At 35.7% G+C, this 17,791-nt stretch overlaps 1 protein-coding gene across 4 annotated transcripts in view; it reads left to right on the plus strand.

The window, feature by feature from the left end:
• Positions 1 to 17,791, plus strand: part of GIN1 (gypsy retrotransposon integrase 1) — a 28,458-nt gene that overhangs the window by 2,653 nt on the left and 8,014 nt on the right. For 3 of the 4 annotated variants that reach the window (XM_025992837.2, XM_025992839.2, XM_072736665.1), the window contains 4 exons: positions 7,667 to 7,812; positions 9,680 to 9,873; positions 11,745 to 12,050; positions 17,526 to 17,717. In XM_025992837.2, coding sequence (XP_025848622.1) covers positions 7,671 to 7,812; positions 9,680 to 9,873; positions 11,745 to 12,050; positions 17,526 to 17,717 — 834 coding nt within the window. In that variant the 5' untranslated portion in view covers positions 7,667 to 7,670. The remainder of the gene's footprint in view (positions 1 to 7,666; positions 7,813 to 9,679; positions 9,874 to 11,744; positions 12,051 to 17,525; positions 17,718 to 17,791) is intronic. The other variant, XM_025992840.2, reaches the window with a different exon arrangement.

Below are 17,791 nucleotides of genomic sequence, written 5' to 3' on the forward strand. Positions count from 1 at the left end.
GGTGGCTCTCCTGTTTGTGAACTGATTTCTCCTGTTGTACTTAAGCCCACGGACCCTACTAGACGGGAAACTCGTTATTCAGTGTACAGATTTTTTTTTTTTAAGATTTTATTTATTTATTCATGAGAGACACAGGCAGAGGGAGAAGCAGGCTCCATGCAGGGAGCCCCATGTGGGACTCGATCCCAGGACCCCAGGGTCATGCCCTGGGCGTAAGGCGGCACAAAACCGCTCAGCCACCCAGGGATCCCCACAGTGTACAACTCTTGTCTTCAGAGATTCCTTATTAGCAGTAGAACATAAATAGACATTACCGTAAAACATTGATCATCAGTGAAAAGGAGATCTCCAAATCTCTTTCCTCATAGATAAAGGTTTTGAGAAAAGAAAGTGTTCTGTCTTATTTTGAACAGCTTGGTGTGAATGATAACAACGCCTAAATGTTTTAGTGATAATTGTATATTGAATAGCCACTTGCAGAGGAATTTTTTAAAAATATTTTATTTATTCATGAGAGCCACAGAGAGAGAGGCAGAGACACAGGCAGAGGGAGAAGCAGGCCCCATCCCAGGTCTCCAGGGTCACGCCCTGGGCTGAAGGAGGCGCAGAGCCACTTGGGGATACCCTTTTTCGGACCCTTAATCTCGTTGATCCTGTTACTTATGAAAAAAGAGAGATAACTATTATTTTCTTCTTTGAGATGTGGATGTTGAAGCTCAGGTAACTCATCCACTAGCAATTTTGACTCCCAAAAGCCATGGCTTCTTAGGCATACCCTACTTACTCTGCCGTGTATATGCGAGTGAAGTAATGTGTCCCTAAGTGAGATAACAATTATCTTTGGAACGTGTGCTTTTTTTTGATTCACTGCCATCTTTCCTATGAGAAAATGGCAAATAATTCTTTGTTCATTTACAAATAGTTGAACGGCCCACTGTGTCCCAAACTGTGTGAAACAATGTAGACATTAAAAATTAATAAGACTTTCTCGTTTCTTATATGTGATCTGAATTATTAATTACATAGTCATTTTATAACCTCCCTAGCAGAGGCTTGAACCAAGTATTAGAAATCTGAGGTTGACAATAATTATGTTACCAGTGTAGGGCGGCGGTGGGGGGGGGGAGCCAGCAGGAAACTGAAGCAAAAAAAAACAAGGTATAAATGTAAGTGAATGGAGATTCATGTTGTTGCTTTGAGTAAATCTGATGTCTTTGAAACTCTTATTTTCTTGTCTACAAAGTGGATATATGACTAGTATCCACTTTACATGATGTTGTGAGGATCATCACGGTGAAGAACTGTATAAATGTCTGCAATTTTTAAGAATTGCTTTTGCAGTTATTTTCAAGAAAATCTCCTTTAATTAAAAAAATTGTTCCCTGCCGTTGTAGTTTTGGCTTTCCCAGTTGTCCTACAGTAGCACATAGTGTGTAGCCTTTGCTGTCTGACTTTTTTCACTTAGCGTAAAAATCATGATTTTTGAGATACTTATCTTTTTGAGATACTATTAAGTATATTTTTAGTTTGTTCCTTATCTGTACTGAGTTGTGTTTCCCCATATGGATCTACCATAGTTTGTTATCCATTCACTAGTTGATGAACATTTGGTTTGTTTTCAGATTTTAGCTGTTAAGAATAAAGCTTCTAAAAAAAAAAAAAAAAAAAAAAAAAGAATAAAGCTTCTAGAAACTGTCTCATACACATTTTTGTGTGGACATACACTTTCATTACTCTTGAGTTAAAACTGTTTTCTGACATGTTTATACCACTTTGTATTCTCACCAGCAATGCTCTATATTCTTGGTAGTACTTAGTATTGCCAGGTTTTGTTTCTTTTTTATTGTATTTTGCCTCTTTGATGGATGTGTAATAGTATCTCAGTTTTTACTTGCGTTTTTAAATTTTTTATTTATTTGACAGAGTGTGCACAAGTGTACAAGCAGGGGAAGTGAGAAAGGAAGAAGCAGGCTCCAATGCAGGGCTTGATCCCAGGACCCTGGGATCATGACTTGAGCCTAAGACAGCCGCTAAACTGATTGTGCTACCCGGGCACCCCTTTATTTGGGTTTTTAAATGTCTGATTTTGTTGAGCATGTTTTCATGTGTTTATTTGCCAATCATATCTTCTTCGATGAAAGGTCCATTTAAATCTTTTGCTCATTCTTTAGGTTGGTTTGTTTTTGCTGATTGAGATTTAGGAATTCTTTACAAATTCTTTGCAACGATGGGGATAGAGCTAGAGTGTATTATAGCCAAATTAGAGAAAGACAACCATATGATTTCATTCATGAGGAATTTAAGAAATAAAACATGAACATGTTCATGTTCAAACATGAACATAGGAGAATTAAAAAAAAGAGGGAAGCAAATCATAGACTCAACTATAGAGGACAAACAGAGTGAGGATTGATGGAAGGAGGTGGCTGGGGGATGGACTAAATGAATGGGTATTAAGGAGCACATTTGTAACAAGCACTGGATGTTATTTACATATAATTGATGAATCACTAAATTCTGTACCTGAAACCAGTTTTACCATATGTTAACTAACTAGAATTTAAATAAAAACTTGAAAAAAATAAGAGTTGTATTTACAAGTTCTAAGACGCAAGTTTTTATTATTATATATGCACTACAGATATTTTCTCCTAGCTGTGATTGCTCCTTTCACTTTCTTAACATTGCCCTTAAAAAAAACAAGTTGTGGGAGGCGCCTGGGTGGTATAGTTGGTTAAGCGTCCAACTCTCGATTTTAGCTCAGGTCATGATCTCAGGATCTTGAGATCAAGCTCCTGCAATGGGTTTGGTGCTCAGGGGGGTTTCTGCTTGAGATTCTCTCCCTCTGTCCCTCCCCCTGCTCTCAGTCTTCCTCTCTTCTCTCTCTCTCTCTCTCTCTCTCTCTCTCTCTCTCAAATAAATCTTAACAAAAAAAGAAAAGTTTTTTGATTCTGTTTTTTTTTTTTAAATTTATATTCCCATAACCTGGTTCATATAAGGATTTAAGGACTTGGTAAATGAATGAACAAATAATAAGTTGCATGGATGAAAAACCTAGCAACTATAAAGCAACTATAATAGTAAAACAGGAAGTTCTACAAAGGTACAAAGAAAGTCAGGAGAGGTTGAAATCACTTCAGATTCAGGTATTATGGAAGGCTTGCTTCAGTGAGGAGTTAGAGCTTGACCTTGAAAAATGGTTAAGACTTAATCAGAATTAGAAGGATAGGCCATTCATGAGGGAAATGGTGACATAGATCAGGTACAGAGAATAGTTGGGATGTTAACAAAGGTATATAAAGGAGACGAAGAGAAACTATAGGACTTGTACAGATTGTAGGGGCTTGGCTAAGTAGTTTTAGACTTTGCATTAAGCAGTGGAGATGACCAGGGGCAGTCAAATAGTGTCTATTCTCTTAGTAATTCATTTGGAAAATAAAAATGTGTTGAGGATGATAACAAAAACCTCAAAGAACTCAGTCTCCAAGATTCTGTTTATTACATTTTTATCTACTACTTGACTATCTATCTACTACTTGACTTTTGCAGCAAAGCTCCAGCAAAGCCTGACTTTTATACTATGGGCTTGCTCTGAGGAGAGTGAATTATTCTATTTTGATCTATTTTCAGTTCTTCAAAAGGTAAGGGTTTGAAAGTGGACAGGTTAATTTCAGCCAATAGGCTTTCTGAACATGAATCTTGGTTCATGTATTTTATTTATTTATTTATTTATTTTTAATTTTTTATTTATTTATGATAGTCACAGAGAGAGAGAGAGGCAGAGACACAGGCAGAGGGAGAAGCAGGCTTCATGCACCGGGAGCCTGATGTGGGATTCGATCCCGGGTCTCCAGGATCGCGCCCTGGGCCAAAGGCAGGCGCTAAACCGCTGCGCCACCCAGGGATCCCGGTTCATGTATTTTAGATAGGACAGCCAAGGGTATCCTGATAGCACAGATCCTTGTATGTACTGAGGGCTTCACTTACATTGATTAAAGGTTTTCTAGTATTCTCAGCGCTGTAGACTGAATATGTGTCCCCCCTCATCTGTATTTTGAAATCCTAACCAGTGTGATGGTATTTGAGAAGTGATTAGTTCATGAGGATGGAGCCCTCAACAATGGAATTAGTGCCTTTTTTTTTTTTTTTTTTTTTAAGTAGTTTCCATGCCCAGTGTGGAGCCCAGTGTTGAGGCTTGAACTCACAGTCCTGGGATCAAGACTCGGGTGCTAATGAGCCACCCAGGCACCCCAGAATTAGTGCTCTTTTTAAAAGAGGTCAAATGCTCCCCAGCACCGTCTGTTGTGTGAGGACAGAGCAAAGAGGTGATCTATGAACCAGGAAGCAAGCTTTCACCAGGCACTGAATCTGCCAGCTTGTGCTTGGGTTTTCAGACTCTAGAACTGTGAGAAATAAATGTTTGTTGTTAGTTAGCCACCCAGTCTATTGTAGATTGTTACAGCAACCCAAATGGACTAAGACATCCTAGATAATCGGGGAGGGCAGTTGGGGGAACTTAGAGAAGTTTTAAAGTATAAGGACAAAATATGGCTGTCACTGTGGTTTATGGAGACATTCATGTTGTCCAACGGCCAGTTTTTTCCTACCAGTTAAAATTGCTCATACCCCATGTGTTACGGGACCTGTACTTTCTCTGAGGTGTAAAAGTTTGGTCTTTTGCTCCTGGGGGCTTTTTATAGGCTTGAAAAGGCTTCTTTTCTTTTTAAGATCCTTCAGATTGTGCGACCATTACTGATCTCTGAAAGGGAGGCAATAGAGGATTTTATCTTTGTGTAAATCTTATCTTCCTCCAGATACCATACTCCCAGATGATTCTCTTTTAGATGATATAGAACATTGTTTGTTCGAAAAGCCATTCATAGAAAACAGTAATTTGGAATCATCTATTTTACAGAACACAGACCCTAGTGATTTGATCTAAAAGAGAAAGGGGAGAGGTGCCTGGCTGGCTCTTGATCTGGAAGTATGGGTTCGAGTCCCATATGGATGTGGGGGTAGAGATAACCTAAAGGCAAAATCTCTATAAAGTAAAATTAAATTGAGAAAGGGCAATTCTTTATGGCCTTTGGACTTGGAAGAGCTTATGTCAGTGTAACCTGGAGTTGAAAATAGGACAAATGATTTTTGCTTGTTGGTTTAAGAGTTGAGATTTAATACAGAGCTCAAGTGGCAGGCAGGCAAATGGATAGGTGGGCCAGCATTGTCTATTCCCTACTTGATGTCATACAAGTCTTACTAAAATGAAAATCTATGAAGGGTGGAAGTTTGTCATAGAATCATTTGGCAGGGGAAAAACTAGTGAGGAGACATTAAAGTAAAGAGGCCTAAAGAGGCATCAAGAGGTCTTCTGTGACAGATTGGGTAGGTGGTGGAGGTAAAAGAGAATGGCACTTTACCAAAGACAGAAAGAAGAACTAAGATTTAGAGCATCATGGAACTTAAAAATAGGGCCACAGGACAACGACTGAGTATATACGTAGTAAATTCTCTCTGTCCTGTTACAATTTCCAGTAGGGGTTATTATGACTATGAAAAGTCTGTGAATGTTCTTGTGCACATCTTCTGATAGTCATGTCTTCATTTCACTGGGGTATAAACTTGAAAGAATTAAGTCATTAGGGTAGCCAAGTGTTCAGTTAGAAGAAACTGTCAGTTTGCTAGGGGAGCTGTAGCCTTTTAAACTCCCACCATCTATAGGAGTTTGATTTGTTACCTGTCCTTACAACTGATGTTGTCTGTGTTTTTAATTTTACCCTTTGTAATGTGTGTAGTTATAAAATCGTGGGTTTTTAATTTGCTTTTTGGAGTAATGATGTTGAGCACATTTTCACTTACTAACCATTTGGATATTTTCTTTTTTGAAGTGCCATGTAAGATTTCTCCCCCCATTTTAAAGGGAGGTTTTATCCTTTTCTTTTTGTAGTTTATATATGCTGAATATGAGTCCTTTGTTAGATATATATATTAAAGATATCTTCTAGTCTTTGAATTACCTTTTCCTTTCCTTAAAGATATCTCTTAAATAGGTTTTAGTTTTGATGAAGTAGAATTTGTTACAATTTTTTTCTTTTAAGAATAGTGTTTTTGTGTCCTGTTTAAGAAACCCTTACATATTCCATAAAATAGCTTACACTTTATTGTCAACCCGAGATTAAGAAACATAAATGTGCTGATATTCTCACTGGCTCAGTGTAAAGATCAGAAAGATAGTTATTGAATGTGGAAAGTGCCGTGTCATAGGGGAAGAGAACAGGCTATTTGTTTAAGCCGTATGTTCCTAGGCACAGACTATTCTTTTTTGTTCTAATATTCTCTCTGTAGTAATACTCTTTTATAGCCTCATCCGTACATCTCCTAGTGGTCAGTAAACATTCATATTGTTTTTAGAAATTAAAAATGTTAAGCATTTGTATCAGAATCCTAGTAGGAAATAGAAGATACACTCTCCTAAAAATTTGAAGAAAATTTAATGAAGCTCCTATTTAAAGACATAAGAACAGAGTCAAAGAAATCAACATGGCACCTGGAGATTAGTAACAGCAGGGAATAGTGGTGGAATAGTGCCCTTGAATTAGCAAACAGAAGAAATGATGTGATAGACTTCCGATGAAGTTTAGAGACCTGAAAGATGGGCTACTCAACAGAAGCTATAGTTGCAGAGGGTTGTAGCCTAAACTAAGGAAAGACCTGGGAAATAAATACCCTGAACTCTTCTGCATTCTGATTTGCCTGTTGGTACCTCCCACTGGACAAGCCGAATCAGAAAACTAAATGTAGTTCATAAGGATCAGTCTCTGAGAGCACAAGAGCAGAGAAAGAAAGGAAAGGCCCAAAATTTTCTGGATGGGTAGAGGTAGTGACAAGCAGAATAATCTGCACAGAATAGTTCCTTTCAGCTGAAAATATGAAAAGGGCTTTTTTCTTTTTAATTTAATGGTTTCCCTTATAATTTGTGGTCTAAAACAGACGAATTTTATTTTGTTTTGCTTTTGTCAGTGTAGCCAGAGTTTTCTTCATAACAGAGAAAGTGTGTACAGGACCGAAAATTATTTCTGTTCAAGAATAAGCTTATATGTAGTTGAGAAGAATATATGAGATCTAGCATAGCTAAGTATCTTCTCTGTCATTTATCAATGAAGCATTTCCAAAATAGATCTTTCTCATAAATTATATGAATGGACTATTTTTTTTTTTTTGCATTTCACAATGACCATGAATATTTTTCGAAGGAAAAAAACCTATATCTCCCCTTTATAACATATCATGTATTTAAATGTCACATAACAGAACCATCTGTATAAGTAATATTTCATTTGATGATAATGAGAGACTTGAAGCAAAACTTTTTGAAGCGTAATTGTTTATTTTCTTTTTTCCCAGTATGTGGAAAATTTTCAACATTTCTTTTCACATGGAAAGAGCAAGATAATGTGTCATGATGTATCTATCTCAAAAATAGCCTTTGAATATATTAGTTCATATACATCACACAGTTCCTTTTCTGTACTATATTTATCTCCATCACAGATAATATTCCGGGAATGTTCAATTCATATGTAAGCAGAAATATGACAGAAGCCTGAACTAAAATAGCAACTGAATGAGCTTATCATTTAAATTTTATCTTTAAATATCTATTGCCTAGGTACATGATGGTCCGTAGTGGAAAAAATGGTGACCTTCATCTTAAACAGATTGCGTATTATAAACGAACTGGTGAATATCATCCAACTACACTACCAAGTGAAAGAAGTGGCATAAGACGAGCAGCAAAAAAATTTATCTTCAAAGGTAACACTGGGGTGCCTGAATGGCTCAGTTGGTTAAGCATCTGACTCTTGATTTTGGCTCAGGTCGCAATCTCAGGGTCTTGAGATGGAGCCTCTTGTTGAGCTCTGTGCTGGACATGGAGCCTGCTTAAGATTCTCTCTCCCTCTCTCTCTCTGCCCCTTTTTTTGTACACCCCCCCCCCACCTCCACTCCATTTTCTTTCTCTTTCTTAAAAAAAGAAAAAAAGAAAGGTAACATTTATGCCTCAAGTCTTAAATATAGAGTTGATATGGATGCTTTTCCATGTGTGTTCTTTGTGGAATCCTGAGAACTTCTGCAGTAACTGGCTGTTGCTTAATAACAATTAGCAATGTAATTGATGATTCCACTAAGTCAAAAGCAAACTAAAAATTACACTGAAGCTAACTGAATGCCAATAAGCATGAAAAAGAGCATTTTAAATCATAGACAGAAAAAATATCATACCATGAAAAAAAAATAACAAAACACTCACCTAAATTAACCTCTCCTGCTTTTGTCCTCAGGTGGTTCCTCCTTTAACGACATTTTCTAGCACTTATGTCACTTTCAATGAAGAACTTATTTGTTGCTAATATGAAGATGTTGACATTAAGTTTTTACTATATTTACTTCTGTGGTCCCTCCTGTCATCACATATTTTCAGGGTCACGTTCCTTTTTGGATACCTAATCTCCCTGAATGGATTAAATATTTGAAAGGCAGTAGACAATTTATGTTGAAAGATTATGGTAATTTTTCTCTCTTCTCTTCCTTCAAAGGGAAGAGAAGTTTGCAGTGAAATAAGGCAGAAGATAAGTCACCAGATGACTAAGTGAATGTTGGTGCTATTAATTAATGGGAGTTTTGCCTCCAGGTACAAAGTTAGGCTTCCGAAAAAACAAGTCAAGAAGACTTTAAAATAATAAATAAATACGTCCTCACATCTCTCTGTGTATATATCTCCTCCTATAACTCTTACATTTCATAAGTATACCTATTACCTCTTAGTAAAGTTGTGGTTCATTCATTCATTTATTTAAACATTTATGCAACAAATGTCTACTAAGTTCCTACTGAATATCAATCACATTTTAGGTCTTAGGAATAATACACTGATGAATAAAGTAGAGAAGGTTTCTGCCCTTAAGTTGCTTACCTTCTAATTCAAGTAAGGAATATTTTTCACTCAGCATATGCTTAATTAAACATATTAGTAACTTAATGCTGTATTTTGGAGTTTGAGTAGCAGTCTCATCCACACTGGAGAGAGAGAGTGATTCTTTACCCTACCTCTTGTTTTCTAGCTGTGAATTCTTCTCAGGTGCCTTCCAAAGGAAAACAGAGAACTGTCTGAAAGGATTAAGGTTCTCTCACTTTCCTGCTTTACAAACCCCACCTCCTGTTCAAATCTAGAAAAAGTTAACAGTGGCAGTTGCTTACAAAAATGTACTTATGGTGAAATGCTATTTTAGAAAATTCTATTCCAGAAGTTGCTTATCTATACATAATTTATCTGCTAATTCATGCCATTTTTAGGAGGTGCCTACAAGTATTTTTCCAGTTTGAATACTCCCATAGAAAGATATTATACTCCTGTAGTTATCACATGTTTTTTGATGAACAAGCTAGCTCCACTGGTATAGATAGCTACAGAATTATAGCAACTAGTGATCCTTCTACATATCAAGTAAGCATAACAGCTGAGGACCTTTCAGACTGTGTGTGCATTCCAAATAAATATTGTCTTAGAGGCAAAAAAAAATTTAAAGAATGCAATGATTTGAAGATAAGGCTCTGATTAGATTATCTTAAAGCTGTAGTGATCTCTAAAAATTGTAATCATATCTTTTGTTATTATTTATTCCAGAAAAAAAGCTGTTTTATGTTGGAAAAGACAGAAAACAAAATCGTTTGGTAATTGTTTCAGAAGAAGAAAAAAAGAAAGTCCTAAGAGAGTGCCATGAAAATGACACTGGAGCCCATCATGGCATATCCAGGACCCTTACTCTAGTGGAATCTAGTTATTATTGGACTTCAGTGACCAATGATGTCAAACAGTGGGTATGGCTTATGTTTTAAGAATATTTTAAATACTATCTTTGTGGTAGATATCCAAAATTCATTATTGCTCCAGATTTACTCTGAATATTATTTCTTGTTAAATACTTTTTGTACTAGTAGTGTTTGTACAGAAACGTTTAAAAGGAGTTTTATTTCCCATCAAAATTCTCCTTTGGGGTGCCTGGGTCACTTAGTCTATTAAGCATCTGAGTCTTAATTGCACCTTAGGTCATGATTTCAGGGTTGTGATACTGAGTCTAACTTTGGGCTATGAACTGTGGGGTGGAGCCTGCTTAAGATTTTCTCTCTTCCTCTTTGTCCCTCCTCCCTCCCTCTCATAAAAAAAAAAAAAAAAAAAAAAAAAAAAACTTTTCAAAATTCTCTATTAAAATTACTGAAGTATAATTTGAACTAAAACATTATTTAAACATTTGAAAAATAGCATATTTAAATAGATTATTTAGAACCAGATTTTCATCATTGAACTCTTTTGTATGGGCAGAATTCTAATAGGACTGAAATTCCTTTGACTAAATACCTCTTTGATGGCAGTCATATAATCTTTTCTTGAGGGAGAATCTGTTCCTAAGTCAGGTCCAGTGGGTGCTCTCATTTTTTTTTTTTTTTTGTGCACATTTCATCTTAATGTAGAAAATGTCAAATATGGCAGAGACCCAAAATTAAAGAAGGCAAAATCAAGTTTTAAAAATAATGAAATTAGTCTTAGTTTTGAAACTTTACAACCTATTACAACCTTCGGCTTCTTATAGGATATTCATCTAGGAATTCTGGTATTCTTACTGATAAGTCATCTGATCCCTACTCTATGTAGTGTACTCTGTATGACAAATGGTAGGAATTCCTTGGTATGTATGGGAGATCCTTTTAATAATTATAAAAGTACATCAAAAAGACTTATTTCAGGTATAAAGAATTAAAACAACATTTAATTAAATAACATTTGAGAGTTACCAGTTTGTAGCCTGTGCATGTATTCTAAGACCTCAGTATTTTTTTTGTATTTGCCTTTAGAACTTGTCACACATTCCTTTATTCAGTGAAACCTTTGTCAGATCTTTATCATTTGAGAATGGGTATGACTTTTAGAAATAATAAGATTATTTATGATGAAAGCTAGTATGTACATAAATTGGAAGATAAAACTTTTGATTAAGAGTAACTGTAATGCAAATATAGTTTATAAAATTTTGCTCACAAGTTGATTTGAAAGTGGTTTCAAAAGTGGAATTCTAGAAATATATTGAGCATTGGCACCATCCCGTATGTTACTCAGTTCTCATCCCACTCACATTAAAAGCTCTTTGACAACATGGGCTTTGTTTTTGTTCTGTTTTCCTGGGACCTTGAGGAATTTCTGGCATCTGTAAGTGTTTTTTGAATAAGATTATGTTTTAATAAATACTGTTCTAACAGATCGGTGAATGAATTTATTAGAATGATAACTTTAAAAGAAAAAAAATCTTTCACTTATAGAAATGATTATAAATTCAGACACTGACTTAAAAATATAATGAATTTGATATAACAAATTTGTTTTGAGATTTATTCACATAATGTTTATTGAATGTAAACTGGAATTTTTTTTTCTTTTTGAATGTAAACTAGAATTAATGTTCCATGTGAATAAGACCTCTGAAGGTAGTCACTGGATTATAATAGCAAGTAATATTTGCTTATTATTCTGAATAGAAGGTTTTATTCTATTCTGAGAATAGTCTAAAAGCTTCTCCTTCAAAACAAAGTACCTATTAACCATTTTAAAATTCAGATTTATAAGACTGCTTTTTTATTATGTTAAATATATTAACATCTCTATATCTTTTTTTTCTTATTGTGTGCCTGTTTTATAGGTATATGCTTGCCAGCATTGCCAAGTGGCAAAAAATACAGTTATTCTAGCACCTAAACAGCACCTTCTCAAGGTGGAGAATCCGTGGAGTATAGTTACTGTTGATCTGATGGGCCCATTTCATGCAAGCAACAGAAGTCATGTTTATACTATAATCATGACAGATTTGTTCACAAAATGGGTTGTGATTTTGCCTCTCTGTGATGTTTCAGCATCAGAAATTTCTAAAGCTATTATCAATATATTTTTCTTATATGGCCCTCCTCAGAAAATAATAATGGACCAAAGAGAAGAGTTCATTCATGAGGTAAGATAGATAAATTAATTAGGTCTAAGAGCATATTTTACTTACTTTCAGTACCTAGCACACCTGTGCATTATAGAGTAATACATTATAGAGTAAACTTAGTAAGTTTATATAAATTGCTACAGATGTAGAGGTTTAATATTGTAGAGCACAAAGGTAGCTGGACTGGAAATTAAGAGACCAGGATTTTGTATTAATTGTGCAACTAAGTAATTATAAATCTATCTTCAGGTTTCCTAAAACTAAAATGAGGAAGTTGGACCAAATAATCCTTGTTTTCTAGCTTGAAAATTCTGTAATTGGGGACCCGGGGCTGGCTCAGTGAGGAGAGTATGTGACTCTTGATTTCGGGGTCATAGGTTCAAACTCATGTTGGGTGTAGAGATGACTTAAAAATAAAATCTTTAGAAACATTCTATGATTGACATACAGAAGGAGAATTGACTAAATGGAGAAATACATCATATTTATAAATGAGAATATTCAGTATTGAAAGGGATTCATTTTTCCCAATTCAAAATTAATTTACATAAGTAATTTCTAATCAGCATTAATAAAGAGGGAGCTTTTTTCCTTGCCTTTGACTTTTTCCAGAGTTGACTTGGAAGTTATGCAGTCAAGAATATATATATATATATATATATATATATATATATATATATGAAAGAATATTCTTTCAAGTTAACTTGAATATATATGAAAATCCTAAAAAAGGAATAGTGACAATAACACTTAACGTATATTTTAAAATTTTCATGATTAAACAGAATACTAGTATAAGAAAAAAATCAGAGACAACGAGACATGTTTAATTCTGTCAACAAGGAGTTGTAGCAAACATGTAAAACGTTATCTACCAGGGAAGCTCATTAGAGACTCTGTGTGTAGAATTTTTATTGGGAGCTGTCACATAGGCACCCTCTGCCTGGCTTGTACCAAAATCTTAGATTCCTAAAGGAAAAAAAGGTATTCAGCATAAACCACCTTGTTTGTTTAGTTTAGGTACTGTAAGCCACGTTTATCAGGAAACAGTGGAAAATCCCCAAATCCAAGTTCCTATACCCTGGGTGGCTCAGTCAGTTAAGTGTTCAGCTCTTGATTTCACTCAGGTCATGATCTCAGGGTCTTGGGTTTGAGCCCTGTGTTGGCTCTCTGCTCAGTGCAGAGTCTTGTTGTCCCTCTCCCTCCCTCTTTGTCGCCCCCTTCCCCCCATGCTCATGTGCCCTCTCTCTCAAATAAGTAAATAAATCTTTTTAAAAAATAACAAACATGGAAAAGTGTTCAAATTAAATAGGAATGAATAATGCAAAGTAAGACCATTTTAACTTGTCTAATCAACAAAAATGGTAATAATACCAAGTAGACTACAGGTAGAATGAGACAGCCTTACCTTCCTGGCAGCATTGCAACTTGAAACTAACTCTCTCATAAAATAGTTTTCCAAAGGTCCATTAAAAGCCATATATATGTGTGTTTGTGTTTGTGTGTCTTTGGTTAGCAATCCTATTTCTAAGAATTTATTCCAAGGCAATTATCCAAAGTACAGAAAAAAAAGCTCTTTTATGACATGATTACCACAGTGCCATTTATATTAGCGAGAGACAGGAAACAACCTAAAATCCCAAAAAAGAGAGTGTTTAAAAAATTGTGTCTGGCCACATGATGAGATTATTTTGTGGCCATTAAAAATGATATTTACCCAAAAAAATTATATTTACAAAGAAAAGGAATTAACAGGGGCACCTGGGTGGCTCAGTGGTTGAGCATCTGCCTTCATCTCAGGTCGTGATCCTGGGATCAAGTCCCACATCATGCTCCCTGCAGGGAGCCTGGTTCTCTGCCTATACCTCTGCCTCTCTCTGTGTGTCTCTCATGAATAAATAAGTAAAATATTAAAAAAAATAACATGTACACTGTTTTTAAGATTTTATTTATTTATTCATGAGAGACACAGAGAGAGAGGCAGAGACACAGGCAGAGGGAGAAGCAGGCTTAAAGCAGGGAGCCCGACACGGAACTCGATCCCGGGCCTCCAGGATCAGGCCCCGGGCCAGAGGCGGTGCCAAACCTCTGAGCCACCCAGGCTGCCTGCTCTTAACAGTTTTTCGTGATTAAAATATACACAATCATCTGTTGCTTTTGTAATATAAACTACTAATGCTCAGCAATAACTAGTTCTCCTAGCCTTTCAAATGTAGAAGGCTGTCTTGTCTTCTTGGAGGTTGGCAAGCCCAAGTAACTAGATCTAGCCAAAGAAATTGAATGGATGGATGGATGCCACTTTCAGGCTGAGGTAGTGAAAACCATATGCTCCTTTCTTCAGTCTCCCAGTCTTTTATTTTTCTCTGGGGAATTGACTGAACATTCCAGATATTACATTATAGGGGGTGAAATTTTCTCATCTAGGATTGCTGAGGCATGTAGTCAAGAATTGTTGCCTTGAAGAGACATACTGACCCATAGCCAAGTTCGTAGGAGCAAGCAGTAAAATTACTGCATTAAAGCTGAGACTTGAATGTGTTTTGTAACTACCACATAACTTTGCCTGCCTTGACTGACACAGTGGTCAAAATGAGGTGCGTGAAACAATCCAGTTTATGGGATAAAAATGTTGGAACTTTGCTTATGTTTCTTTTTTATCTAGTAAGAAAGAAAAGTTTTGCTAATGATGTATACAGATGATTAATAGCATCCTGAATCAACAAGGCGGGTGATTGAATGTCACACATGACGTATGAGGGTATGAAAAGAGAAAGAATCCACAACACATAAGAGGTCTATCTACAGTTCCCTTGCTCATTCTTAGTTTTCAGCAGTAGTTGTGTTTATAAATATCACCTAGTTTTCATCAAACTACTCCTCATGGAATAGCCAGATGGCTTAAGTTTCCTACAGTGAAAACAAGCTACTACTAATAACACAATCATCCATCAACCACAAGAAAATCATAGAGCTGGTACTTCTACTTAACTTCTGTTACTAGTTCTTTTATAGACACATTAATGAGATGAAAACAAACATGAATTAATTAAATCTGATAGGAAATTGTTCACCAAAATCCAAAATATCAAGAAACTGATTTGCTTCCACCACAACTAATAAAAAGCCTCATGCTAAGTGCATGTAGTGCTTAGAGATAATAATCATGACAATATGGACTATTATAAGTCACCCATTTTTTCAGTTATGTTTAAAGTCACATAATAATCCAGGACTTTGGAAATTTTACCAAAGATAACAATGTTTATAAGCCTCTTTTGTGAAGTTTAATAGCAAAAAGCTAAAAATCACAGATGATTGAGAAAATTTGTTCTTTTTACTCTGATGTATGTAAATGGCTTAAATACACAGTGAATATAATGGTGACAAAATGAAATGTCTTCTTTTATTAGCAAACACATACCAAACACTGCTAAAGTGTTGAAATAAGATTACAATGTGGCAATGTGGATGAATTCAGTGTGTGTATTACACACACAGTTGGATGAAAATATAAATGTTTCAATACAATGCAGGAACTTTTAGTAAAGCTCTGAAGGAAAGAAAACAAACATTTCCAAAGGAAAATCTCCTCCTTTGATTTTAAATAAAGGTCTTTAGAAAAACAGAATTGTAACCACTAATAGAATGGTTTGATGGGAGCAAAAAGGCTCTAGGGTTATGATATCAGGCTAGCATCCCACAAATGAATTCACTGGATCATTCCTAGGCAACCTCTTGAAGCAAAGAAGTTGTTAGACCCTCTTCCAGAGGTCAGTCATTTAAAAGCATTGATTATGACCTCAGATTGAGGCTGACCCAAATAACACCAATTCTCTGAGATTTCTGTCTCTTTTTAAAAAGATTTTTAAGTAATCTCTACACCCAGCATCGGGCTTGAACTTAAAACCCCAAGATTAAGAGTAACATGCTTTATCCACTGAGCCAGCTAGGCGTCCCTCTAGGATTTGGTTGTTGTTGTGTGTGTGTGTGTGTTTTTAAAGTATATCTTTTATATTACTTTTGAATGAAAAGACTGAAAGGTAGGGGTACAGCTGGTTAAGCATCCTACTTTTGGTTTTGGCTCACATCATGATCTCATGGTCATGGGATTGAGCTCCCCATCGGGCTCTGCGCTCAGTGCAGAGTATGCTTGGGATTTTCTCTCCCTTTTCTTCTACTCCCCCCTCCCCCCAACTCATGCTCTCTCTTTCTCTCTCTCTCTTTCAAATAAATCTTTAAAAAAATTAAAAGGAGGTCGCCAAAATTAGTACATATATCAGCTAGGAACTTTATTAGTTGCAAGGAAGAGAACTGCTGTCTTCTGCCCAATATATATACTCCAAAAGTTACAAGAAGGCTAAACTGTCCAAGGTTGAATGTCTTTGGGAATCCAATCTTCCAGTCTTCTGTTCCACCATCTTTGAGATACGACTCTTAGTCTTATGTTCACAAGATGGGTGCCAGAGCCTACGCCACAAAATCTATATTTCAGACAAAAAATGGAGAGGACAACAGACACAAAAAAACCTTGTATGAACTGAGTCTACCCAACAACTTTTAAAAGCCCAACAACTTCCACATTTCCTTTTGACCAAAACAGTATCACATAGCTACTCCTACCTGCAAGGTAGGTTGGGAAATGTGGTTTTGGTTTTGGTGGTTATTAGCTTTACCTTTTTAGTTACTCTGATATGATTTGTCTTCTTACAATTAGGCAACAAGAATACAATCTTTTAAAAGACCTAGTTTATTAACCAAAAGTTTACCCAGTTAAAAATAATAAGAAAAGATGGTCTGAGGCATAAGATAGGAAACATAAGTTTTTTATGTTTTATAGGCTTATAGTTAGAAGTTTTCTAAACTCATTTTGACTTTTCTTAGGTCCTGCAGATAATAAATATAACTACGATAATAATAGTAACATTACAAGTTATAAAGTGCCTAACACTTGCCAAGAACTGTTGTAGGTGCTTCACAGATATCTACTCATAATTCTCAAAAGAATCCTGGGCAGAATTATCCTCATTTTACGCATGAGGAAACTGAGTATACAAGTTTAGTTATTTGCCAGTCTCATAACTGTTAACTGGGTTATGTGACCTACTATGTGTTTGAGAAATTGTCTGCTGAATTAAAATGTTATATGAACTCAGAGTTAGTGCTAAATTCTGTTCTTCCGTTTGCTTGCTGTATATGTATGTTTGGCAAGGCTCCTAGCCTCCCAAAACTTTTATCTTTAAAATGGGGTTAATGGTAACTCATGATTGTTGTAAGGTATAACAACAGTAATGTAAAGCATCTATTGTATTGACCAGTGGATAATAAGCACTCAGTAAATGGTAGTTGCTGTTTTAAATACAGCATGTGTATTTTTATATATAGAATGGCTATGGTTAATGAAAAAGGCAAGATTCAAGTTCTTTTGAAACCTTTTGGTCAGGGAATTTGTAAAATACAAATTTTAAAGTCCACTTTGTTTTATATACTTTTCAGATCAATGTTGAACTGTATGGATTGTTTGGCACAAAGCAAATTGTAATTTCTCATACCTCCCAAACCATTAATCCAACTGAAAGTACACCGAGCACAATAAAGGCATTTCTATCTAAACACTGTGCTGACCACCCAAACAACTGGGATGATCACCTATCAGCTATTTCATTTGCCTTCAATGTAACTCACTTGGTATGTGTCTTTTTATTATTCTGTACTTTTAAGTTATGACTGTTTCTTGGCTACATAAATAATTACAAATTGTT

Source organism: Vulpes vulpes, chromosome 14 (assembly GCF_048418805.1).
Source record: "Vulpes vulpes isolate BD-2025 chromosome 14, VulVul3, whole genome shotgun sequence".
Lineage (NCBI taxonomy): Eukaryota > Metazoa > Chordata > Mammalia > Carnivora > Canidae > Vulpes > Vulpes vulpes.